Source organism: Helicoverpa zea, chromosome 22 (assembly GCF_022581195.2).
Source record: "Helicoverpa zea isolate HzStark_Cry1AcR chromosome 22, ilHelZeax1.1, whole genome shotgun sequence".
NCBI classification, from domain to species: Eukaryota; Metazoa; Arthropoda; class Insecta; order Lepidoptera; family Noctuidae; genus Helicoverpa; species Helicoverpa zea.
In genome coordinates, this window is record NC_061473.1 from 3965428 (window position 1) to 3992615 (window position 27188).

The 27188-nt window shown below is 34.8% G+C and overlaps 1 protein-coding gene across 1 annotated transcript in view; it reads left to right on the plus strand.

Annotated features, from left to right (window-relative positions):
• The window catches only part of LOC124641157, a 119862-nt gene extending 108762 nt beyond the window's left edge, over positions 1-11100 (plus strand). Inside the window, exons 6-9 of the mRNA XM_047179150.1 lie at positions 8739-8830; positions 9124-9316; positions 9659-9813; positions 10736-11100. Coding sequence (XP_047035106.1) covers positions 8739-8830; positions 9124-9316; positions 9659-9813; positions 10736-10867 — 572 coding nt within the window. The 3' untranslated portion in view covers positions 10868-11100. The remainder of the gene's footprint in view (positions 1-8738; positions 8831-9123; positions 9317-9658; positions 9814-10735) is intronic.
• The last annotated feature ends 16088 nt before the right edge of the window (positions 11101-27188 follow it).

Below are 27188 nucleotides of genomic sequence, written 5' to 3' on the forward strand. Positions count from 1 at the left end.
CTCTAAGCCTTATCTAAATTCACCATTTGTCAGCCAAAAGGGCTTTAAACTAAATTATCAATTATAACAAACTATAATTATTATTACCAGTTTCTAATGCTGCGGTTTCCCTTCTAAATTGAAGGTAGAGGATAAAAGGTAGATATTAGCTAAGTGTTGTGGTAATCGCTCAATTAACCGAAGACTTCCGAAGATGGCCGAAGTTTTCCGAAGTTATGTGACCTCGTTAGGGTAAAGTTTGTCACCTTGTAGGGTGATTTGTCGCTTTTATCCATATTATTGTCCCTGTATTTTTGAAGTATAGGCAGATTACATACAAGCATTCAGCTTTTGCCGTTTGAATGGTCCCGTCATCCTAAAGGGTAGCAGTAGGGAGAACTATCTGTTTCAAGAACGAATAGTTCAAGTGATTAATGAGGCCTTTACCAAACTATTATTAAGTACCAATAGGCTAAAACCAATTTCTTTGGAAACAAATGAAAAAACAACTAAACTAAATTAATTCAGTTCTTTTAAATAAAGAACCTCATCCCTTAGTATGTACGCACTCCATAATTTAACAGAACCCCATAGAAATGCAAAACCGCTTAATCTACCACTCACTATCCTATCAGGCCAGCATGACGTCATCACACACGTCAGCGCCGATAGCAAGTCCCTTCCGCGCTGTCATCCGGAGCGAGCTGTCAAACTGGGCAGATATGTCGATATGGCAAGAGTATCACGTGTAAATGTTTATTTAGCTGTTGTAGGCTGTATTTTATTATAAAACTGAAGTCTGTTTGTTTGATTAAGCACAATAGGTAGGGATTCCTTCTGTGATTTTGAAAAGTTCTTTCAGTGTTAGATAGTTTATTTACAGAGGAAGGCTGTAGGCTTCTTTTTGTCTGGGTGAGCTATGTGGTTCTTAGGATGCAGGCGTAACAAAGTCGTGTAGGAATCATACGCAACTTTGTCTCTTTGATTCACATATATGTATTTTGATTCGTAGTAATGTTAGAATCTGCATTGAATTGTATTAGTAATACTTCGTTGATAGCTCTAAACTTGATGTACTAACAATTCCTCTAAATAAACTGGTTCAAAACCTCTTACTTAAAAGAGGATAAAACCCATCGCAACCTCCCAGAGTTACTTCAACCCCAATATTGCTCTAGACGCGACCCAAAAAGTCTAGCAAAACATATTGTTATTTACAAGACCTAACTCTTACATAAGCAACTTTTACCGCACTTAACCCTAAAATGTGGCACCCAAATAGGTTCAACTAACGTCATAATTTTTTCAATAGAAAACAGCTTAATGGCAGTACTTTGGCAAAACCACTTACAGAACACTTAAACTTGATAAAAGGAAGATAAAATCAGCTATTTGGCCCATTTGGACCTCTTGGCCATTTTGCGCGAAAAGCTTTTCATAAGCTTTGAAAGTGTTGATTATTTATGTCTGTTCTGCTTTAGTGAAAGGACCCTAAAATAGCTGGCGAGACTCATTGATTTGTTGATGGATTAGAGGACATGTTATTTCTAGATTGGTCCTAGTGGTTTTTAAAAGGATAAATAACAGCCGGCATGGTGCGATCGATCACTAGGGTTAGCTCAATTCTTGTCGCGGTCTGTCCGTGGATGGGTGACCATCTTGATAAAATAAGTTTCTTCATATTTCTGTTGTTAAATTTTTGTGTCTCGGCTGTCTTTGGAACTTCTTTGGCAGTCGTTATGGGCAGCCAGAAAGTTTGGCAATCAGTCTTCTCAATGGTATTGAGTTGCCCATATAACGGGGTACAGGAGCTAGATGCGTACTTGTGCTCTGAATTTTGTTTTACAACTGTAGGCACTTACCTAACTACAAAAGTGTACACATGGAGTAGGCAGAATTATTACGAAACTCTTCAGGCTTCTGACACCCTGGTACATCGTCTGGTAATTCTCACAGAATTAAGAGTAAGTAATTATGATTATAATAGGCCGAAAACATTTATTTTGCTACACTATGATACAACGTTTTTGTAATTGAAGTGTCAGTTAGCATCTGGAAAGCATCATAATAAATTCTTTTTTTCATTAAGACCCGAAGTGACAAGTAACAAACGTTGAGAACAATTCATAATGCTTACTGCCTTCATTATTCTGGACTCCTAGTACTTTTGTTTAGGCACCATTTTCTGGCGTAATTACTGAACAAAGAAAGATAGATTGTTTTAGGTACTTTTAGGTACAGAAAATAATGACTATTTTTGAACTTTTATTTATTTGAAAATGTGCGTTAATTTTCGTATGTTTATAGCGGTTTGTATCTTAAGATATGCTTCTAGAGGTCTCGTTTACATAAGTTATTTTTTTTCTTGAGTTTTCCAGTACGAGTAAATGTTTTATTATTTCTTCAATTACAATTTAAGCAAGATAAAACTAGATTACTGTGTAGGTGTGAATATTTCGTTATTTTTCCTTCCTTTGTTTTTTTTTTTATATACATATAATGCAGGTATTCTTTTTTGTAAGTAGGGAGTTTATTTTTAATAATAAACATAAAGAATAAATATGAAAAAAGCCGGCAAAAATTTAATTATAATTGTTTAAGTCCCTATTATTTAAGTAGCGGGCTGGTTATGTATAAGCTTTATTTAGTAAGATATGGATGAGAGCAGTTTTTAATACTGTAGATAATTTACCAATGCTTTTTGTGTTTTTAACCTGAAGAATAATTAAAATAAATCTGTCTCACTGTCAACATTTATGCACAACTAGTCGTTTTTCCGCGGTTTCATCCGCGTCCGGTGGGAACTACCGCCGGTACTGTCATAAAATATAACCTATGTTACTTGGGAAGAGTAGCTTTCCAACAGTGAAAGAATTTTTAAAATCGGTTCCGTATCGCAGCCTTCAGGGTACAAACAAACAAAAAAATGTTTCTTCTTATTATTATATTAGTACCTAAGTATAGATAAATACATTTTTTTAATAAATCGGTCTCAATTCCCTTGCTCTAATTAGTCTAGACATACTAGTTTCGTTCGAAATAATGAAATCACCAAAATTTATCAGAAGTCCGATTTCAGACTGTTCGATTAATTTGCTTGTATTTGTAAAATGTAATTACAATCGAAGTAGAAGACTAATTGAATATCAATTGTAATCGAATTCTAATAAATTCGGTTTTTCGAGAAAAAGGTTTTACAAAACGAGTTTTTCGGACTGATAGAAAATTATCTTGGGATTCGATAAATGAAATGAAAGTTTATTAAATTACTTTCTTGTAACTATTTGATTTGTAGGTAAATTAATGTTTTATGAGTGTACTTTGATTTTGTAAGGTTGATGTTAAAAGTGTTGCTGGCATTTCTGATTGGTAATAATTTCGTTGAAAATAATCGAGTATCATAAACACAATATGAATTTATTAAATTAAAACAAACACAATTTCCCTTATTCACTTTTTTGTTTTGTAAACTTACATAGATCTATCTATATGTAGGTATATTCCTTAAAAAATATGCGTAATTGGAGAATGTAAATATCGAATAGAACTTGGAAAAAAATACAGATGTATTTAAATTCATCACCATTTACAAATTAAACATTTTCTTTTTTATTTCTATCAATAAAAAACTGCTCTCACCACATATCAATAGCAAAATTTTGACAATAAGCACAATATGGCCGCTAGTTGTTCTGTAAATAACATAACTTCTTCATGCTGCTTGCTCTGGCGAAGCTAAACGCGGTAAGTGTGTGTCACCCTTTATTGTCAATGTGGTACCGCCTTTACACCCCTTTATATACTGGCTGTAAGCGTTTGTGTGTTGTGTGTACATAATACAAATAAACAAAATATAAAGTAGTGTAGTCATATATGATCATTATTAAAAATCAATGGAATGAGCCAAGAAATTGCTTAGTTTGTGCCTAATATCGCGTTCACACTAACGGATCTTAGCAAAAACTATGCGTATACGCGCGACGAATTTTGATCGGCAGAATTGTTTCCTTCGGTTTTAAATGTCATCTTTCGTTTTAGTAGTTGTCAATTGTTTTCTGTCGCTCGTATACGCGTGATACGATCCGCTCAGAAAATCTGCTAGTGTGAAAGCGCTGAAAAGATCGATTGCGCAACTTCTGTTAAACACATTTATTTATCGATAACTATACTCAAAACTGTTGTTTTACTAAATCGTTACCAAATATTTTGTGAAAAGTTGCACAATCAACATAAGTGACTTTTTAATGTTTTGCATGGCATGGGTATGTAAAAAAATTAACTTATCATCTTACTCATTTTTGCAAAAGTTTGTAAACTTGTTTTACTTATTTGGAGCATTAATTCTCATAAAATATGGTCAAAGAGGAAATGATTAATTCAAAAAAGTAATAACTTTATAGTAAGTCAATAATGGTCCGAATGATTTTTGTATATTTACTAGAGTTGGCATTTGTTTATAATAAAATGTAAATTACGCGCGATGTCAACAGTCGAAAATTATAGCTAGGTAAATCGCCACTCCAAAATTCTTGGCTAGGAATCTGGCTAGACGGATGATATTAACAGCCAACATTATGGTGGATGGCCGTGGCATAATATCGCGTAGTCCGAAAAGTGCATTATTTTGACTAACAATAATATTACCTTACAATAACGGCTTCATTTTAAATCATTTATGGATAGACTTTTATTGTTAAACACAGCTGGTAAAGTAATAAAATTATTTAGTTTTAGATGCAAGCTTGGCAAAGACAATTCAATTCTAAGCCAATAATTGTGACATAAATGTCAGTTTTCTGTGCAAAACAGATTATTTATCTAGAAACTAGCAAACGGCGATTACACCAGTATCCCGTGGGAACAACTTCGCAAACCAGGATAAAAAGGCTTTCGCGCTAACCTAACACTAAAATATTTTTTTAAAATCGATCAAGTAGTTTCCTAAGATTAGTGCGTTCGAACAAACACAGTTCTTATTCACGTACGTAAAGTAGTTCTCACAGAAAGCGGGTGATACCAGAAACTAGTTAAAACATATTAGAAACCCTAAAACATCTAATATCCTTTAAAACAAGAAGTTAATTTATTACATTCGTTCACTCGTTTATTACTAAAACAAATATTCTAATACCTAAGCAACGATAAATTGTTCAAAATAGGATTTACAGTGTTGATGTAAACAGATGTTAAATTGCTGTATTTTAATCTAAGTTTCAAATTGTGTAGCTTTATTTTAAATTTTATTTAACTCTGTATTTTGATGAGAAAATAAATAAGGGATTTGTACAAAATCTAGAAGGATTCTGTGAGATCTGTTTGAAAATTGGATTCGTTTAAAAAATATACTTATTCATTTGTTTGTAAGTCGGGTTTAATCCCCGTAAGGCGCCCTCTTTACGTACGTTCAATTAAATTGCGCAGTATTACGCATAAATCAAAACAATATTTAAGATTTTAAACTATTTTTTTAAAGAAAATATTAAAACTATGTATCAAAACATTTTTTCGCATCACTGACAGCGGGAATCATGACCAAAAGGCTGGCTGCATTGCCACTCGCTGCCGCACTAGATGGCAATGCATATTCGTTGACTGAATTATAGCCCAGTTTATTGTAAATATCTATGTAAGAAACAAAAAGGAAAACAAAATATTGAACATTGCGCAATGATTTTTAGCAACTAAAATAATTACACAATATTTTTCTTTTAATATTGCACAATGTTATTGTAAGTCTAAGGGCCGCCTAAGTAATAATTATTTCAATTTAATTATATTAACCAAACATTATGGAGGTAAAGGATAAATACGGTTTCCCCTGAGTCATGTAGGTTATAATTTCTATAGATAGGAACTAATGACAGTTATAAACAAAATTAAGCCTTACATTCCGAGGGAATTTGTAGGTTTAGAAAACAGTATAACATACTAGCTTCTGGCAGCGGATACACCCGCTTCTTGAAGGAGCTATTTCCCGCACACGGTTAAAATGTAGCCTGTATGTTAATATAAGTGTCGTTAAAATCCATTCCGCAGATTTTGCGTGAAAGAGGAACGGGATAAACCCGTTTTACGTTTTAACATTAAGTACCTATACTCCGATCTATATTCTATGCAAAGATTTTACATGTGTATAAAATGGAAAACATAAATGTAAGAAAAAAAGACAAAAGCCAGCTCCCTAAGGAGAGATCAAACCAAATGACACGGTTATGAGTATGTACTTGTGCTGTCAAAAGCTCGGTACTCAGAAAAGCTTTAAAACCTTTAAATAGATCTCAATGCAATTCAGCATTTATTCAATAAGAATAATCATGTTATGGATATATAGGTAGGTACTATAAAAGCAACTATTTCTTTCTGTATGTGACGCCATAACATAGTTGGGAAAAGGTTCGGAGGATGATGATGTGTCGCAGTAGTTAATTGCACTGATATAACTAGAACCTGAAAAAGGATATTGGTCACTTTTATCCAGGTACGAGAAGTAGTTCCCTAGGGCACCGCTGAAACTGCGGAGATCAGCAGGTAGGGAATACATGATTTTCCGCAAAATATTACCGATATTACCGAACCCCCAATATAATGTAGTGGCATCGATAAATGAGCTACCTGCCTATATCTAACACAGAAATTATATAATGTATTTCAAATCGGATTATCCATTCCAGCGAACTAGTTCGCAAACTAAATACCTACATAGAATAAACCAAATAGATGAATTAATTAACTCCGGGTTCCACAAATGAATTTAGTTTTTGTGAAAATGCGTGTAAAATCTTTGGCAAAAGCTGGATCAAAAGTGAATTTTGTCTTTTTAATATAATTTTTCACAGAAATATGAAAGCTTACACAGCGAGAGTAATGAATACTGAGAACTGAGAGTGTAGTGGCCTCGAAAGTTGAAATATGAATATTTTATTTACATTTAAACTTTGTAAATATTTCACTGTAAAAAATAGAAATGATAACAATAGTCTATCCTCCGAGCCTTTTCCCAACTATGTTGGGGTCGGCTTCCAGTCTAACTGGATTCAGCTGAGTACCGGTGCTTTACAAGAAGCGACTGCCTATCTGACCTCCTCAATCCAGTTACCCGGGCAACCCGATACCCCTTGGTTAGACTGGTGTCAGATTTACTGGCTTCTGACTACCCGTAACGACTGCCAAGGATGTTCAATGACAGCCGGGACCTACAGTTTAACGTGCCATCCGAAACACAGTCATTGGTGTCTAAGATATACTTAGAAAGTACATACAAACTTAGAAATAATAGAACTCAAAATGATAACAGTAGTCAAATACATTTATTTCAATCTTTTATTAAGATTTAATATAAAAAAAAGAAGTAATGATTTTACTTGGTACTTAATTTAATAGCTACGTTTTATCTCTATGAATACTTTTTCTAAACGTTCGTCTATTCAGTCAATCAGTATACGAAATACCTACTAGCCGCTTTACCGGGATAATATATAATCTATGTCCTATGTTACTTGGGAAGAATGTAGCTTTCCAACTGTCAAATAATTTTTCAAATCGGCTCATTAGTTTTGAAACCAAACAAAACAAATCCCTTTATTATATAAGTACCTACAGATTGCCTCGTTGGTCTAGTTGTCGCAAGTGTGGCTGCTGAGCACGAGGTCTCGGGTTCGATTCCCGAGTCGGGCCGAAATCACTTTGTGGGTTTTAGAAGACTTTCACGAAGCAGCCCGAAGCCTGGAAGTTGGTGATTGATTCACCCGTGCATCGGAGAGCACGTAAATGTCGGTCCTGCGCCTGATCTCTTTCCGGTCGTGTCGGATTCCCGTCCCATCGGTCTATGAGAGTGAAGGAATAGGGAGTGCACCTGTGTCTGCGCAAATGCTTGTGCACTATAATATGTCCTGCGCAGTTGGCTAATCTCCTTACATGAGAACAGCCGCCGTAGCCGATAATCGGCTAGGAGGACATCATCATCATCATCACCTACAGATAGAATAGATGTTACTAAGTTTTTTAGTACGCAATCAGTATACGAAATAATTACACAAAATGCGCGTTTCAGAAACAACTATAATCATTAAATTAATATACATATTTGCTTCTAGTGCCTGTTTGTTCGAACTAGATGTTAGTTCATTTGTCTAATGTGTTGTGTGCTTGTGAACTTTAAATTCTATCAATGTAAGTAGTTTTTCTAGTACACAAAACTATAAAGTTAATATATACGTATGTAAAATATTCTCTATTTGCTTAAGTATATAAAAAAATATATAAAATATATGCATGCTGAATTTTTTTATGCCACGCTGTCAATGGCTTTCCCAAACCGTATCAATCATATATAATATTAATGTGTGTATAGCGTAGCCATCAAAGTGTTTCTACAGGTAAAGTACCTAACGTCATCTTCCAAAGTTGGCCCCAACATTGGACCTTGGCGTTCATTGCACCAACGAATTGGACCCAATATAGCCGGATTCATAAATCATCCAGCATCTTTCTTAAATGACTTTGTGTGTGTGTGTGTTCGTGTGAATTTCCAAAACCCTGATGAATGATTTTCATATCGGATTCCGCATAGTAACTAGACGGCTAGACGGAATTGTAATATTAACTTATCTTTCAAATGAACTTTCATCCATTTCTCAAGTTCCTATGCAGAATTCGCCACATACCTAGGCCAATATTATTTCCAGTCCAATCTTTATCTTAACCTCTTCAATTTTGAATACACATGATTATAATTTTGCTAACATGGACCATTGTTTCAGATGACGAGTTTGGTGAGAAGTCAGTGTCAGTGTTACTGGACGGCGAGGAGTCTGAAATGATATTCATAGACCATCCCAGCACTGAGATGTCGGTAAGTCATGAATTTGTCTAAAGTAAGTAGATCTTCGTTATGGCGTGTTATGGCTAAGCAATGGCAAGCTGTCCAACACGATACAAAATGCATAGTTCTAATTGTAGATTTGCACAATTTTGATATGGTATGGGTAATGATGCAAAGCTGATGAAGATAAAACATAATTCCATCCACTCAGGTTGCGATTTGCCTCTCAGCATACGGACTACGCGTTTGTGCGGCAGTCTACTCAGTATTGGCAAAGAGCTAGTTTACTCAATTGAAACTATACCTTAATCCATTCTCTTTAGGTCGAGAACTGCCTCTCAACATACGAGCCTCACGCCTGCGTGGTGGTATATTCCGTAGTAGCCAAGAGCTCGTTCATCCGCTCAGCAGAACTGCTGGCTTACCTCGCCAGGGAGCAGTTCACGGTGGAGAGGACTGTGGTGCTGGTGGGGAATAAGGCTGACCTGGCTCGAGCTAGACAGGTGTCTACTAATGGTGAGTTATTGGAATAGAAAGATGGATATTTTATTCTGGAGGAGAGGATAGTTGCGGGGGAAATACAATAGACGTCAGATTATATGCATTATACAGGGTTACTTGTAAGTAGACCGCATCCTTTCATGAGGTGATAGTATAGGTCAATACGGACAAATTTGACTATGGAATACACTGTGCAAAAGTTAACCCGTTTCAAGATAATCGAATTTCAAGATCTTTTCTTAACAAGTCGTCTAGGTACACGTATACATTTTTATTATTAGTCAAAAGTCTCGTTTTTGTGGATTTTTGTGTGTTCAAGATGAGAAAATATTTAACCAAATATTTCTTCACGTGCAGAGGGGAAAGGACTAGCCACATCAAGAGACTGCAAGTTCATAGAGACATCATCAGGGATCCAGCACAATGTGGATGAGTTGCTTGTGGGCATCCTCAAGCAGATCAGACTGAAGGAGAGCAGAGACAAGAAACATGCCAAAAAGGTTGGGAAGCAGGTATGTATAGCTGTCAAAAATTATGTGGCCAGAAATAGCGTGCTTAGAATAATGAGAAAAAAAAAGATATTGATCGATTTTTAGACCCTCCTCTTATCGTTATATGTATATACTTGAGGAGTAAAGTATACACTAACATCTAGAAATTGAATAAAGAATGAATTTAATGAATACCTCTTTAAACGGAAAAATTGGAACCTATTTTTCTTTCTATCTGAAATAGGAGAAGCTTTTCTGTGCTCCTAAATAAGGGTTATATCAAAATTCTTGGCAAGATTTGATGGCACGATTCTTTCGACTCTCTAGATATCCGTGTTTGTCTTCAACTGCTAATAGTACTGTTAATCTATTGATTATCTCCAATTAAATTATTCAGATCAAAGCTGACAGTGAAGACAATTATTATTATTTCCACTACGTTAACGTTATAGTCACTGTCAATGAAGTGTCGGAATTTACTTATTCACAACTAGATAATGCTATTAGTGATCTAATTGACACGCAAATTATCAAATCAATAGGGTTCCTGGCTTATAATTTAATGGAGTAAATTGTGCGTAAATAAAAGAAACTCAGAACGCAAATTGTACCATTAATAACACACTTTAGCAATTCCCAGCTCAAGTGGATATAAGTTCTATATTATGTACGCTTTTGTCCTCAATAAAACAGAGCAGTGTAAGGAAAAAGTTAATGATAAAGTGCCTAGCTTCAGGGTGAAAAGATACTCAATGTTTCATAAAAGATAAAGGAAAAACATGTTCAAATATAACATGCCTGTGTATTTACGTAATTATTGCTGAAGTGGAGATATAAAAGGGCTCGAAACAGGACCCGAATGTTAGATCAAAAGGCGAATTCTTTTAAAGGAAAGATAATGTATTTTGGAATATGTTTAGACTGGGTAATTATTTTGTTTTAGGAAGCAAAGCAGCCTAAACTAGCGAGTTCCCGTACGCATATATCGCTAAGCATCGCAAGAGAGCTACTGCAGAAGATCTGTATTAACGACATTTCCAAATCAAAGTCGTGTGAGAATTTACACGTCCTCTAAGCTTCTGGTCTCCTGGTACTTTTAATGATATCTGTAGATTTTTCTTACTGTTAATGTATAGGAATTTCATTGTTTCGTTAATGTTTAGATTGTTTTCTTTTATCGGTGTTTGACTTGTTATAAGATTAAGACTTTTTGTCAAGTATACGATAAGTGCTATTAGTATCGACTGTCTGCTTTCTAGATTTTTTATAATGCCTTTCTTAGAACTTTCTTTGACGAAAATTGTGTACCTAAATAATCTTTATTTCTTTACAACGCGAATTTGTTTGGCATCGTCTCTATTCAATTTTAATAATCCAGAATCTTTGTTCATTATAATTACATTTAACTTTCACAAATTCTTTATTGTTCCAAGAAAATAGCAGTTTTTTTCCTCAATCGTTTACGTCAAAAGTATATCACGGGGAATAATTTATGAATAAAAATATAACAGTAAAAATATTCTTCCCTTTTCATAAAGTACCGAACGCTGTTGAAAAGAGCGTTGATTTTCGGCAAAAAATATTATATTCTCGTTAAGAGTATCCGCACACTACAAACTTAATAGTCGGCCGACGATTAACCTTTTTATTAAAGGAAAGCTTGGTTCCAATCAAAGTTTTCAGTCAGTCTGATACTGGCTAAATACCTGATCTTTGTAATGTGCGTACTACTATTCATCTTCATACTGATTGATGATCCCAAACCAACAATCGGCCGACTAAAAGTTTGCAGTGTGTAGAGCTCTAAGTGAGAAAATCTTTCGTTCAAGGATCGATATGTGGGTTGGTAATAACAATTGCCTGTAATATCGAGTTCGGCCATTCATATTCTTACAAGATATTCGAGAAATTCGTATAAATCAGCATTCGGATTTATTGTATTCCATCCATTAATGCTTCGTGTAACAAGATTTCGTTATTATTTCGGAACTTGATATATTCTTGCTCGCCTTTCTCAGTCCGAGATTATAATGCTATTATTTTCTTTATTCTATTTGTTTCTTTTTCATTTTTCAGTCCACATTTGATGATAAAGTTGATTAAAATTGATTCTTCTTTTATCAGAATTCGAATGTAAAAAAAAACTAATTGGATATGCCCAATTAGGTTTTTATTTTTCGAAAAATATGCGATAATGATGAACTTTTAGAATTGTAAATTCTTGGAAACGCTCTTATAGATTTTAGAGTAAGTGGATGATGTTTTTGTTCTAACTAAAAAAATCTGTCGAAGACAATTTTCGGCTGACATGAAGCCATATAAATGTATATGTATAAACTATGAAATAAATTGTTACCTTTCTTAGGGTTACTAGTGTTAAACGTAGATTAAGTATAGTTCTATTTGGATGTTTAGTAATATCAATGGAATTTCATATCTTTAGCATATATTTTGGTCCTTTTACTTCTTCATTTCTTCCTTTGGGTTAAATGAAAATCCCATACTTACCCTGAAATCAACAAATCCCAAGGGGGTCACTTTATTGTATCTCAGTAGCTTCTAGGATCCTGACATCAGTTATTTACGAAATAGCGGTGAATTTCATGAATTTGATATCTTTAGGGAATTTCTACCAGATCTATCATTAGATGGATTCAAAGAAAAGACAATATTTACTAGAAAATTCCATACAGAAATTGGGACAATACCACGAATAAACTGACCACCCACCGCTAATTCGGAGACAGACGATTCTTCATAAAACATGTATCTAAGGACCTTTACTAAATAAATGTTGTTCATAAATGTATCAGAAACGGTTGCCATCGTTAATATAATGAGAATTTTCCATTAGAGTACTTGTTATGTTTAGTGTTTACCTTCTACTCGTGTTTCAAGTAATTACGTGGAACGTTCCAGAATTCTACTCAATGGAAATGCTTTGGATTCCAGATATGATGGTTTATTTAGATATCTGATATCGTAAGACATCGTTGAAAGCTGGTTTTTTTTTGTCGATTTGATACCGACCAAATACTAGATCGTCTTTATGTGCATACTGCTAATCATTTTCATACTGATTTATAAGCCCAAACAAACTATTGGCCGACTAAAAGCTTGCTGTATGCAGGTACTACAAACTGGCCCAGTAGTTGGTAGACAGTTTATTTTGAAGGTAATAGTGAATCCAATAACATTGTGTTCTTGGATCTTATTGATTTACTTAACTGTTGTTAATTTCTTTGGTAGAAGTTCGTAAAAATCAATTGGACTGAAATAACAATGATTAATTGACGGGAAATTATTATTTGAAACATGAGTTTTGTATTTTAAGTCCATTACGGGAACGGCCATTTTCTTTGAATATTTTTATTATGAAATAGTATTAAAATATTTAGTCATGTGATCGGTTAGGCCGTTCCTACAACTGTTCGCAATCCTCATATTAAAAAGTTATAAACTAAACCTGTTTTAAGTTTGCAAATGAAACGAGAATCGTTTTTTTAAATGTGTCGAGCGCAATCACTTGTTTCTACAGTTACATTTTCTTGATTGTGTGAAATACACAGTCTAAAAAGGCACACAAAATGAGAAATGTTTCCTTTTTGAAATTATTTGATTATAATTTGATATACATATTAAGCACAGTTATTTGGGCTAACAAGTAATATTTATGTTAACTACGGCCAAATTATTTTTTTAAGCTTTAACTCTGTTTAATGAAATGAAGTTCATTATATACAAGCTGTTGATTTGCATCCGTGCCATAGTCAAGGACGTAATTATGCTAATGATTCTCGACCCAAATCAACAAAAAAATCGGTACGTAATTTATATTTTTTAGTTTTTTTTCGGAATTCCGTCAATGTCATCTAGCCGTATTTAAACTTGGCGCGTGTGTTACTGGCCTTAAAACCGTGCTGTGCCCTCACACAAACGCAAACACAAAGCATACGCAACGATTATTCATAAATTTCATTCATAAAATTGGGTTACTTCTGAAATACTACGACATTACAATGACAAAAAAAGCAGTGCATATTAGCTATTTCCCTTCTTTTGTAATTCCAATCGATTATTTACGTATTTTATGTCCTCCTCCTGAAGTATGGCACAAATGCAAATCAACACCTTGTATAAATAAAGTTGTAGTTATGTTGGAGTATGTTTAATCTATGATATGATAAATGAGGTAACATCACCTTAATTGTTCCGTAAGTGTTTTCTACAACAACTTACCGAATTTCCATATTAGTTTTTTATCGCGTGTTCATTTTGGATTGTGTTACTTTTTAGACTGTGATAAAAAAACAGTATTATAATAAATTTTCGTAATATATAAATAATGAATAAATATATAAATTCGTACGCTTGTCTATATAAGTGTAAGTTAATGTAAAGCTACGTGTTACTATTAGTGAACTAATTATATTTTTCTATGTGAAACTTTCTACGACTTTTGAAATGGCATTAGTTGTTGTTCCTTATGAATGCATATTTTTTTTGTGTGTCAGTGAAAAATGCCTTAGGTGTTTTTTTTTAATGTTGAATCATTTTATATTTAATTTTGAATTAATGAGGCGTCGATCTTTTTTAATTCCTAAAGTCTGTAATTACAGATTGTGAAGTTGATACTTATCTAATATTATTTGTTTTTATTTAATTTTCGTTTAATATTCTCTATTAGGCTAGGTTTTCTCCAAAGCAGAGCAGACCCAAGAAATATATAAATAAACAATTAAAAGCAAAAAAAAAAAAATACAAAACTACACCTACCTAAAAAAAAATAACTTTATTACAATCGAATAAAAATAAATAGTCACAGTAAAATAAAAGGTTAACTACAAGCATTCAATTTTATTGCTTCCGAATATATTGAATGATCGATATAATAAGTTTATGTAGGGTGTATGCGCCAATTACCTCCCGTCGGTTCAATAACGACAAATTGCCCAGCGGTAGTCTTGTTTGTCAGTACTTTATGCTTCATTAAGCTCTTTCAATAAAAATGTTGTTAATATTTTTATCTTTCTTTACTTGATACCACTTCAGACGTCTTGAAAAGTCTGAAAACTTAGAAAAATTAATTGTATTGGAAGGTCCTTAATGTTCAAAATTACGAAAGACTTTTCAACTTCAACTTTTATAAAATAATAATATAATAAAAAATTAATTCGTTTTTAATTTGTGAAACTATCTAACACTTCTCAAGTAGATATTTAATGTAAAGAGTCTGGGCATTTTTCATTGGCACATCTAAAAATGATCTTCTAATACTTTTGTAAAACAAAAAGTGTCTTTTCGGTAATTATATGTAAATCAATGTTTTAGATAATAATTTATTTACCTATTAGTAAGTACTTAGAACTTATTTTAAAGATAATCAGACACTACTTAGCATATGCATACAAAGATATATCTGTCTTTATCACACAAATCTGAAACATGCCTGATGTCATCTAAGTAATGTCTGATTATTTGAGTGCAACTGTCTTTTCGTTTCTAAATATTCTCCAGGAAGGAGTTTCTAAGTATTTAGATAGGAAACAAATGATTTTTGGGGTTTGTGCGAATAAAAAAACATTATTTTCGTAAATTTTAACGCGCGGTAAATAAATATAATTGAAAGAAGACCTTAGAGAAGTATCCAAAATTGTAAACGCAGTTCACATCTATCTAAAAATAGGGCCAAAAAACATAATTCTTGAACCCCTGAAACAAATGAAAATAGACCGCCAAAGTGACTTTTAACATCCTTTTACCATCAAAGGAACCCTTTTCTTTTCCTTTAACAAAAAAAAAACATTCTTAATAAATAAACACGGTTTCCAATCTGACCTCAACCTCTAAGTATTTTCTACACCCTCTAATTAAAAAAATCTCCGGCTAAATACAAAATTGTATTTCCTTCCCTCTAATTATGTTTGCTGAAGGTTTTAAGATGACTTAATTTTCTCCCGTGTTTAATATTTCAGTGTTTCTTGTACGGTGAAATTCGAGCTATGATTCAGAATATTACGTGGAGAGTTTTTGGTGTTTTTACCCTAATTTGTTATCCTACTAAAGTTGAAGTAGGTATGTTTTGCTAATTAGGAATTTTTGTGTATGATTGGAATATAATTTTGGTTATGTCGCTTTGAATGTGGAAATTGTAATGGTGAACGGAAAGCGTCAAATATAATATGAAAGGATAAGACACCTACGCTAAGACGTAAAGGAAATATAAATTGAACATCGTGGACCGTTTTATAAGGTTTTAGTAGGTGCTTTTTATTTTTTCCTTTATTTCAGGCAACTAGGGCCCAAATTACAAATACATATATATCATACATAAAAATACTTATAAACGAGTACATAAAATATCACTACTTTATTTTTTATAATACAGTAGGTATAGAGGACAGACGACATCAGCCTACCTCAATCTGTCAAATTTCCACAATAGATTTTCAACCTTATCACAGTAGCGAAAGGTCAATTTTCAATTAGATTTTTTTAACAGATATGGTTGGGTTGACCTGCTGCCATCTGTAATACAGTAGGTACATTTTTATAAAACAATTAATATTCTTCTAGATATATTTTGGTGAAAATTCGCACAAACCCCAACATTCCCTGGAAGGGAGATCGAGCTTTAAAAGTACCTATACCTAGTAGTTGGAGCGTGCTTCACGCAGGTCTCTCCTTGTGATAACGTTAATGTGCATTTCTATTGTTATTACATCTTTGACCCCTCTTTTTGAGAACCATTTTGAAAACCTTGAGAAAATTTCGTCAATAGATAAGCGTCAAAGTAACTGAACAAATAAAAAAATTAAAAACTTCCTAGCAATGTAAAGAGTGATAATTTTTTAACAACACAAACGCCATTTACTTAACATCCCTAACTTAAGAAGTAGATGAATACTGTGGTACATTATGGATGATACGGTGTTGGGCAGTTTAAAAAAAATGTTTTGTTCTGCTGTACCTTGAAGCACTGAAGACTGTACCTGGTTATGATCACCCTACATAAATATGTAAAACATACGACATTATATTATACTTCAGGAGTAATATAAACCTATTGTAAGTCCTTTGCTGGACATACGGCTCCCCTAAAGCTGGGTATTCAATTGCGAACCGTGACTTGGGTTATTCAGTTACATTTACTAGGTTCTAGTACCCTTTCACTTTTGTCAAAAACAGACAACGTAGTCGCTGTGAGCCGCTTGTGGAGCGCTCTTTGTAAGCTTGTGAACCACACTATGTATAACATGCTACGGTTACATAATAGAACATGCAACGGTTATGCTTTGCAAGTGAGTACCCGGCCTTACTATGTGCAATGTGGATACTGAAAGGCTGCTCCACCACGTCAGATATTTTGTAGGACAGATAAATCGGGAAGATTTTATGTAGGACTTTCTAACTAGGACTTTACGACCGACATTTTTTTCTAACTAGGACTTGTGCGTTGCACTATTGCTATCAGTGTGTTCTATTTTTCTCCTACAAAAAATCGGTTATCGATTATCGGACGTGGGCAGCCTTATTTATTCCAAATGTATGTACAAGTGAGAAATGAACTACTCTTTGTACAACTATCGTTTAGAAAGGAGGGGTCTAAAATACTTTTAAATGCACAAAATTCACTCACATAAATGTATATGAATGTGTTAAATTAGTTTATTAAATGCTACGTAACTTTTCTATATTTCCTAGCGTGGGTGGCTGATGACTTTAGTGTTACGAAATGGAAGATTTTTTATGTATAGAAAGTGTCAACTTGATGTTTCTTGCTTCCCTAATGGGTACCTGCCACCTGTCACCGGGTTTTTAGTCACAGTGTAGAAAATACAGTGCAACCACTGTATTTTCTTACAATTATAAAATAAAAAGGTGGCTTATTATATAGGAGTGATGCCTGGTAACCTGTTAAAATTATATAATGATTATTTATAGAATTTCTCCTAAAAATAAAGTGTATATTCAAAGATGCCTTTCTCAAAATACATTTGAAGAACGAACAGACATTTAAAGAATAAAATTGAGTAAAATTGCGGTGAATCCGTTATCATTACTATAAACATGAGTATGTACAGACCCCAGCTCACCAAACACTAATAGGTTTTTAAACTTTATGTCTAAGACTTAAGGTTCAATGTTGATTGAGATTAACAGATTGAAGTAGCTTGATATGCCCTTAACACTAACATCATGAGCTACCCACGAGTTTTGTATAAATATTCTGAAAGTCTGAACATTTCTTCTGTGAACTAAATAATACGAGATGTTGTGTTTTACATTAATTCCGTGTAGCAGTAGATCACGTTGTATGCGTTCGTTCGATGTTTTTCAGTGATTTTAAACTATTTATGTGATTATCATAGTTGCGAAATAAAATATGATAAATTGGACCTTTAGTTTTATTTTGTATAAAAAACCTTTTTATGTGATAAAAAAAATATCTTTCTGCCTGAGGCCCTCAAAGGATGACCAACGCCTACCCAAAATATTGATTAGACCGCTTCAAAATTTACTGAAAACAAAAGACCTGTTATTAAAAAAAATGTGGATGGGCCTTTTTTCAGTAATGCAACAAATATTTTCAGAAAAATACGTAATTAGACCAAATTTCCACAAATTGTACCTACATAGACATGAAACCACGAATCCCTATGCTATATCTATTCGGCAATACAGGCAAAATGATTGATGTGCAAATAATACTTTAGGTCTACACTACAACTCAAATAACAAATCCCCACAAATTAAATTGAAATCAAACCATTCCAGAGGGCAGGCTAGTAATTAAAACTTAATTAGAGCAAAGGGTCCGAACGGTATAATTACACCTGTTTTACATACGTTAGTATGTAACGTGATATGTTGCAAATACCTTGTAATTATTATAGTCATTTTATTACGAAAAACATCTATGCGTGGCTATTCATTTATCATCATCATCATCATCGGCATTTTTTAGGTACCTACCTACTGCGAAGCGTGAAGCACAGGCTTCTTCGCAAATAAAAGGTGATTAAGCGACTATCTTGATTGGTCCAGGTTTCTTCTTCAAGATAATGTAAATAATAATGATTCGTCATAATAATGGAGAAGAAAGTTTCTCGTATTTCGCTCTATATCGACATCGCTATCTCACACCTAAAACGCTATCATGTCTTTACTACATCCCTTCGTTTTAGGGGTGGATTCTAGATCTTCAACCTGGTATGAAAAGTTAGATAAGCCTCTTTGACACGTAATCTGGTGATCTCCTCCTATCTCCTGCGACATAGCGCACACCTAAACTACGTCGAACTTATTCATCAGAGAATAGTAAGTAAGACATAGGTAAGTACCTAAAATATAACAAACCAATTGCTTTACAAACAAAAACAAAGCCCATCTGATTTCCATTCACATACCTTTCAAAGCGTAGGCCAAATGTAAATTAAATGTGTAACACCTGGAGGTCTGACCGACCCCTGAGTCCTGAGCGTCAATTAAATAGTAATTACAACGACCCTCTGTGTGCGTCTCAGGTTACGTACGTTTGTTTACACTAGTAGTACCTATGTACGTCCTGTCGGGGCTACGGGATTGTTCGAAAGAGTTACCTCGGCCCTGGTTCATAATGGGCTTAAGAAGGAACATGATGGGTTTTAGTCAGTAAGAGTCTGACACTCTTGCGTCCCCATGCGAAAAGATGTGGTAAGTTTGTCATTAAATTACAGTCGAGGTGATATGGACAGATTACGTACCCCTTGCTTGAATAAAAAACTATGTTAAAGTTAGTGCATTATTATGGTAAAAGAACTTTTTACGTGACTATGTGGTAAGTGACAGTTTTTAAGAAAAAATATTTAAAAACACATACATCATACGCTCTAGAAGTTACCACTATTTATTTCGCCACCGAATTCTATAGCCATTTTTTTCACTAAAATAATTCGTTCGCTCGGTGGTGGTGCTTTTTTAAAGGAAAAGAACACCTTACAAATTGATGTACTTAGCATTTCTGACAGCTAAATTACCCCTAAGTGAAGTTATAAAACCTATATTCAGGGGTAAGTACCCCATGGAGGGTAAGTTACGGCTAATTGTCGTGGTCACGTAAGAACGTGGGAAGCGTAGAAAGAAATACAGCGCACATTTTTGTCACTTTTTATTGTTTTTTCGCCTCCTTATCGGCGAACATTTTATTTATGGTGCTGTTAGTACTGAATTGATGGTTACTGGATAATTTAGAATAATGTAAGAGTTTGTATGTAGGTTCTAACAGAATTTGTACAGTCGACTAAAAAACGTGGTCTGCCAGTTTGAAAAAACTTTCAAAACATGTTTGAGCTGAAAACAGTTTAGAAACTTGAAAAAAAGCAGGTAGACCACGTTTTTTTACAACAACTTACAATCACAACACACAATGTTGTTACTATTTCGATTCTGGATATTTTGAAGTCAAAGTATTTTCCGTAACTGCTTGCAAAGATGCTCTTCTAATTCAGGTTAGTATGCTCTAATATTCAATTAACTTACAAGTGACTCTAAGCTTAACACCCATTTTTACTAGTAGGAACATGACATCGCAAAGAATTTTCATAAAAAAAATGGTCATCATCCTCCGAGCCTTTTCCCAACTATGTTGGGGTCGGCTTCCAGTCTAACCGGATTCAGCTGAGTACCAGTGCTTTACAAGAAGCGACTGCCTATCTGACCTCCTCAACCCAGTTACCCAGGCAACCCGATACCCCTTGGTTAGACTGGTGTCAGACTTACTGGTTTCTGACTACCCGTAACGACTGTCAAGGATGTTCAATGACAACCGGGACCTACAGTTTAACGTGCCATCCGAAACACAGTCATTGGTGTCTAAGATATACTTAGAAGTACATACAAACTTAGAAAAGTTGCATTGGTACTTGCCTGACCTGGGATCGAACCCGCGCCCTCATACTTGAGAGGTTGGTCTTTTACCCACTAGGCCACCACGACTTTTCCACTAGGCCACCACGACTTTTCCACTAGGCCACCACGACTTTTCCACTAGGCCACCACGACTTTTCTCATAAAAAAAATGGTCTCACAAAAATAAGACTGGCAGCTCGTAAACGCGCAACATAAGTAGCGGTAATGCGATACTACAACATGTTACAGCTCTCGTGTATCAGATGTTCGGCTAATTGGATCACGTTCGAACGCTTGACGCGGGACATGTTGTGCGTTTGTTTGACATGTCAATGTCAGGCAGATGATAGGTATGATTTTTGAGTAGAATTTAGTTTATTTTTAAGTGGGATAGGTATAATAAAAATGGACGGTTGTGGCGGCTGTTCCCATATAAGGAGATCTTATAGAGGAAATAGGGAGTGCATCTGTGTCTGCGCAAATGCTTGTGCACTATTATAATATGTCCTGCGTAGCTGGCTGATCTCCTCTCCTTATATGAGAACAGACACCGGGGCCGAAATGGGCCTTGGACGTTGTTATAAGGAGTACAGGATATAATAATATTATAATACATACGGAAGCATTTTCGTCTTGCATAGCCCGATGGGACGGGTATTCGACACGACCGGAGAGAGATCAGGCGCAGGGCTGACATTAACGACATAATACTTGCCTATAAGTGTTCTATAGCATTTCTTTATACTTAAACTTTTATTCCTCCCACAAATTAATAACAACAACAACAAAAAAGAAGCCTCTTAAACAATCGCAGTTGGTTGACCTTTTAACTAAGTAAGTATGCCATATTTTTTTATATACTGTTTTTAGCAGGGAAAAAAAATTCTATCCGTTCACTGGTATTCTGACAGGCGTTTGTAGTGGCTGAAAAAATGTGAAACGAACAGGGTTGGCTGTCAAATTGCTTAGCTTTGTGCGGTCGACGGGTGGTATGACGTAGTTGACTCGTTACCATGGTAACGGGCCAGTGAATACTTTAGTAGGTAGGGATAATTAATTTCATTGAGGATTGTTTCTGGGATACTTACTGATTTAATAGGAGATTGAATGAAATAAAGGAATACGCGGAATCACTTCGTAATCGTTCATGACAATGATAACGTAATATTGCATATTTTTACATTTATAATCCGTCGTCACCCGAACCAACTAGGACAACCATAGCTCTGAGATTTTTGTCGCTTTAAATCATTATAACAACACTGTTAACCATCTACAAATATTATTTCTTTTTGAAGCTTCATTATCTCCAAATAGATATGTACGCCCACCCAATAATTAAAGAAAGACAAAGCAATAGAGTGATTCCACTTTCAAAAAAATTCACTCCAACGCGGAAATTCAATTCACATCAAACGTAGGTAGGTATTTGTGAAATCCAAGTGAAGCCATGGCAAGCCACTAGTGTGGACATCAAAGGTATGCGCCCGCATCGAGCGCAGCTATGCTTTTGGTACTTTCGACGTTTTCATGACGTCACCACTATGACGTTGTTAAAAGGACCAGCGTTGATTGTTTGGAGAAGTTATTAATTGTGAGGCTGTCTTTTGTTTTTGTGGGTGAAGTGTTTGCGTGTTTCAGAAGGCATATAAAATTGGTGGGTTTCATTTAAAAGAACTTCTTCGTTCTTTAGCAGTCTTTACGGGTAGTCGGAAGCCAGAAAGTCCGATAACCAGTCTTATGGAGGGGTATTGGGTTGCCCGGTTAACTGGGTTGAGGAGGTCACTCACTGTAAAACACTGGTACTCAGCTGCATCCTGTTAGACTGGAAACCGATTCCGACATAATTGGGAAAAGGCTAGGCAGATGATTACTCTCATGAAAATTTTTGCAGCGCATATAATAAAAAACTAATTAGCCAAAATATTGATAATTATTACCTTGACATTTCCCTAAACAATAATAATATAAAAGATAAAGTTTCCAATAAAACTAATATATTGCATGCGTCATTTGTTATCAGGAAAGCCTTATTTAGGTCAACTGTGTGTCGAAACCTTTGCTATTGCAGTGATAATGATATCAAGCTAGTTTTTACCCGCGGCCCCCTCTACTGTACTGTATAGGTACTGTCCTTCCAAATATTTATCAAATCTAACAGGAGCGTGGGCAGAATCCCTTGTAAATTTTTTGATCTAATAGTATGAAAGGGATTTTTAGGGGGTAAACAATACTCTACTCAAACAACACAGTTCAAAGTTTGTAACAGCATAAACTTTTTCAACCAAATAAATAAACAAATTCTTTAGCTTTATAACTTCACTATAGAAATCTACAACAAGCTAGCCTTTCCACCCGGATTAGCGCATCTCCAACCACAGCCGTTTCAAAGCCGCATTTTATCCCCTCACTAGTATGATGCAACAAAAGTTGCATATTCGTGTCACGAGTCAGAGCGATTTAGTTGTGACTTGTGACCTTGTCTTTTCTTTTTTTAATGTGTGTGTGAAGAAACTGGACAGCCTTTTTTATCGTCGTCGTCGTCGTCCTCGTCGTCCTCCTGCCCTTATCCCAATTTTATTTGGGGTCGGCGCAGCATGTTTTCTTCTTCCATACTCTTCTATCTGCCGTCATCTCACAAGTAACATTCTTTCTTACCATGTCTACTTTCACACAATCCATCCATCGTTTCTTTAGTCTTCCTCTTCCACTATATCCGTCCACGTTCATACTCATTACCTTCCTCACAACATGACTCTCATTCCTCCGCATCACATGCCCATACCACGACAGCCGGTTTCCACGCAGTTTTTCTGATACCGGCGCTACTTTAGGACCTCAAAATCAATCAAAATCAAAACTCATTTATTCAAACTTGGCTGCAAAACAACACTTTTCGAACGTCAAAAAAGAAATTACAAAAGACAGCCCCCAAAACGCCCACCCTTCACCACTTCCAATTTGTTTTTGCTGGGAAGAAAAAGTGGCGCAACAAACTCCCCAGCAACACATGTCTGTCTGTAGGTTAAAAAAATTGATTTTAATATTTAGATGTCATATAAAAATAAACCGGCCAAGTGCGAGTCGGACTCGCGCACCGAGGGTTCCGTACAAATGCTGTATAGATAAAAAGTGAGTTTCGCGCCAACCGTTCAGTTTAGAACAATCATAGTTATGGTAATTTCGTGAGAGTCAAAATAGTTAATATTTTTTATTTTATAATATAACTAAAATAGTAGGCCAGTACCTTGTAAAAGTTATTTTATTGAAGTTATTTATATACAACATTTTATAGTCATCATTCAGAAATCTGATTGAAAATAACTAATTATGTCTTAAAGGTCATGGGGCATATCTGACCCGCTTTGTAAAAAGTGGCGGACATGAATCAAAGTAGTTTTAAATCGTGGAGAATGGTATGACGTTTCTTTGAATATAAATATTTTATTAAAATTCCATGGAGACGAATGTCCAGGATCGTTTGAAAAATATAAAAGACAAGCAGTTTCAGAGGATTGTACAGGTTGCAATGCTAGTTTTTATTGTTAAAGACATTTCATAAAGAAGGAAGGTGCCAATCCGGATGACCAGGATCTGATGAGGATCTGGAAACCCTGAGAAATCGAGGGCAACTCTTGAATATTGTAGGCACGCATCGAGTCATAACCAGACATGTGAGTGTATTTTTGAGGGTACTGTTAAACAGTGAAGGTTTGGAGCTGATTTGATTATGGAGACTACAGAGAGTCAAGGGAACTCCCGAACGGTATGTTGCAACTACCACGTGTTTGGGCTTATTTTATTCGTATTGGCGAAGACTTTCCACAAAGATAGGTTTGACTGCCATTGTGGGATCGACAGCTAAGATCAGATATAGTTATGGGAACTCCTTTACAATTTATAACGTAACCTTGTGTTGGAGCTTATTTTATTTTAGGTGATGAGAATTCACTACTAACTTGGGTTAAAGCAGACCGCCTGACGACTTGTAGCTGTCGAATTGTAACAACGACTTCTAGAGAGTAGGATTCGGGGCTGCTGGCTTTACGTTTCTAGAGCCTTGACAAAAGTGTAATTCTGTCCCTTTCTTTGTTTTATAAAGTCGGCATTATTTTATTTTGTAGCATTTTACAAACAAATCCAACTTCAAACATATAAAAAAGCAACAAGAAAACAAAAGCAAGAAAGAAATTAAAAAGATGTTAGGTGCATCGGTCTAGAAGTCGGTGTCTAGAGGATGCATCTATATTTATTTAACCACCGAGATCTAGACCGATGCATTTAAACAGTTTTCTTGTTGTTTTAGAAGTTGTTTTTTTTTTGTAAAAAGTTTTTTATTTTTAACTTTTGTGAAAAGTTCTCGTCAATACGAATAATATAAGCCCAAACACGACGTAACTAAAACATACCGAGTTCTCTCGACTTTCTCACGTCTCCATCATCAGATAAGCTCTAAACCTTCACTGTTTGATAGTATCACCAGACATACATCTGAGAATCAAGTTTTAATCCTATGCATGCCTACAATTTCTGATAGTTGCCCTCGATTTCTCAGGATTTCCATCATCAGATCCTGACCTGATGACAATGGAAATAAACGGCGAGTATACTCTTTCACTACAAAGAAATGATTTCTCAAATCCGTCAAACTTGGTCGTTTAAATTCCCCATTGAAATGAGGAAAATATTTGATGTTTACACTTGATTTTCTCTAGATTCCCATGGTTCACATTGATGCGACTAATGCCATAGTAAATCAGAGCCTTTATCATTATACTGTGCTATATTTCGTTCGTATCCGCCGTGGGTATGGTTTTCATACTAAGGTGCCCAATGACCTTTGAATGATTTAAAATTTTTCACAGTTTAGAGGCCATTATATTTAAGAAGTGTTTGATATGAATTTCACTTTTTATTCGAAACTTTAATATCTCTACGCGTTCATGTGAAAAAGGGTAGGTAGTAAGTTTAAATTATTAATAAAATATTTTATGTCATGTAAGCAAAAATAATATTTTAATATTTTATGTAACTTCAAATTTATCATTTTCGCAATTTTTCCTTTATCTGTACTATATAACGTTGCTTCGTGCCGAATTTTAAGATTCTGAGTTCACGGGAAGTACCTTGTAGGTTTTGATTCCCTAGCGTGTGACGGAAATTCGTCTAAGGTGTCGGTAAAACTGCTGTATCTTTTGATCACGTTAACTTAGAAGTTTGATTTTTTCATTGCTTAAAGGGACAATAGACCTAGGTATTTGATATAAATTTCAATTTGGTACCTTTATTCGTTCGTGAGAAATAAGGTAGTAAGTTTCATTTTATTAAAATATTTGTATTATATTATATAACAAAAAAAAATGAGATTTTCGCAATTTTTCCTATATTTGCATTATATAACAATGCTTCATGCCAAATTTCAAGATTCTGAGTTTACGGGAAGTACCCTGTAGGTTTTGATTCCTTTGCGAGTGTCGAAAATTTGTTGAAAATATCGACATAATCGGTTGTATCTTTTGATTGGCTTGGCTTAGAAGCTTGATATTTTCACAGCCTAAAGGGGCAATAGACCCGAGTATTTCATGTGAATTTCAGCTTGATACGTCCACGCGTTCTTAAGATAAAGGGTCTTGACAGACAGACAGACAGACAGACAGACGGACAACAAAGTGATCCTATAAGGGTTCCGTTTTTTCCTTTCGAGGTACGGAACCCTAAAAATGCAATAATAATATAGCTGTCTTGCGTTCTTCATGGCGACCAAGTATTTTTATCATTCCTATAATCGTTTATTTATTTATTTATTTATTTTTATTGGCTCACCAACAATTGTTAACACAATAATAATTACGATAACACCTGGCTAAAACAATAGTGGTGTGTCACAATTTTTAACAGGTAAGCACCACATGTACAAACGTTCTTAAGCTCACTTAAATATTCTATAAAGATCTAACACACAGAATATCACAATTCAACAACAGAGGAAAATACAAAAACAGATACAGGTATAAATAACAATCATATGGCATTCTGTGTCATTTTACGGAATCGTTGATGGTATAATATGCCTTTTGTATAAGAACAGCCTTAATTTGTACTTTGAATTTATTAAACGGCAGTTCTAGTAAGTTCAGAGGAAGTTTATTATAAAAACGAATACCTAAACCCAAAAATGAGTCATGCACTTTATGAAGCTGGTGATAGGGTACACACAGTTTATGCTTATTTCTAGTATTAAAGCTATGGACTTCACTTTTATTGGTATATAAGTGTAAGTTCTGTCTAATATACATTATGTTGGTAAAGATGAAATGTGATGCCACAGTGAGAATACCAATTTCTTTAAACAACTCTCAACTCTCTCATCAAATGACAGCTACCGCTGTGGGTGCAGCGTAAGGAAGTGTCAGACTCTTACTGGCTATAACCAATCAAGTTCCTTCTTAAGCCCTTTATGTACCAGGGCCGCGCTAATTCTTTCGAACAATACCGCAGCGCCGGCA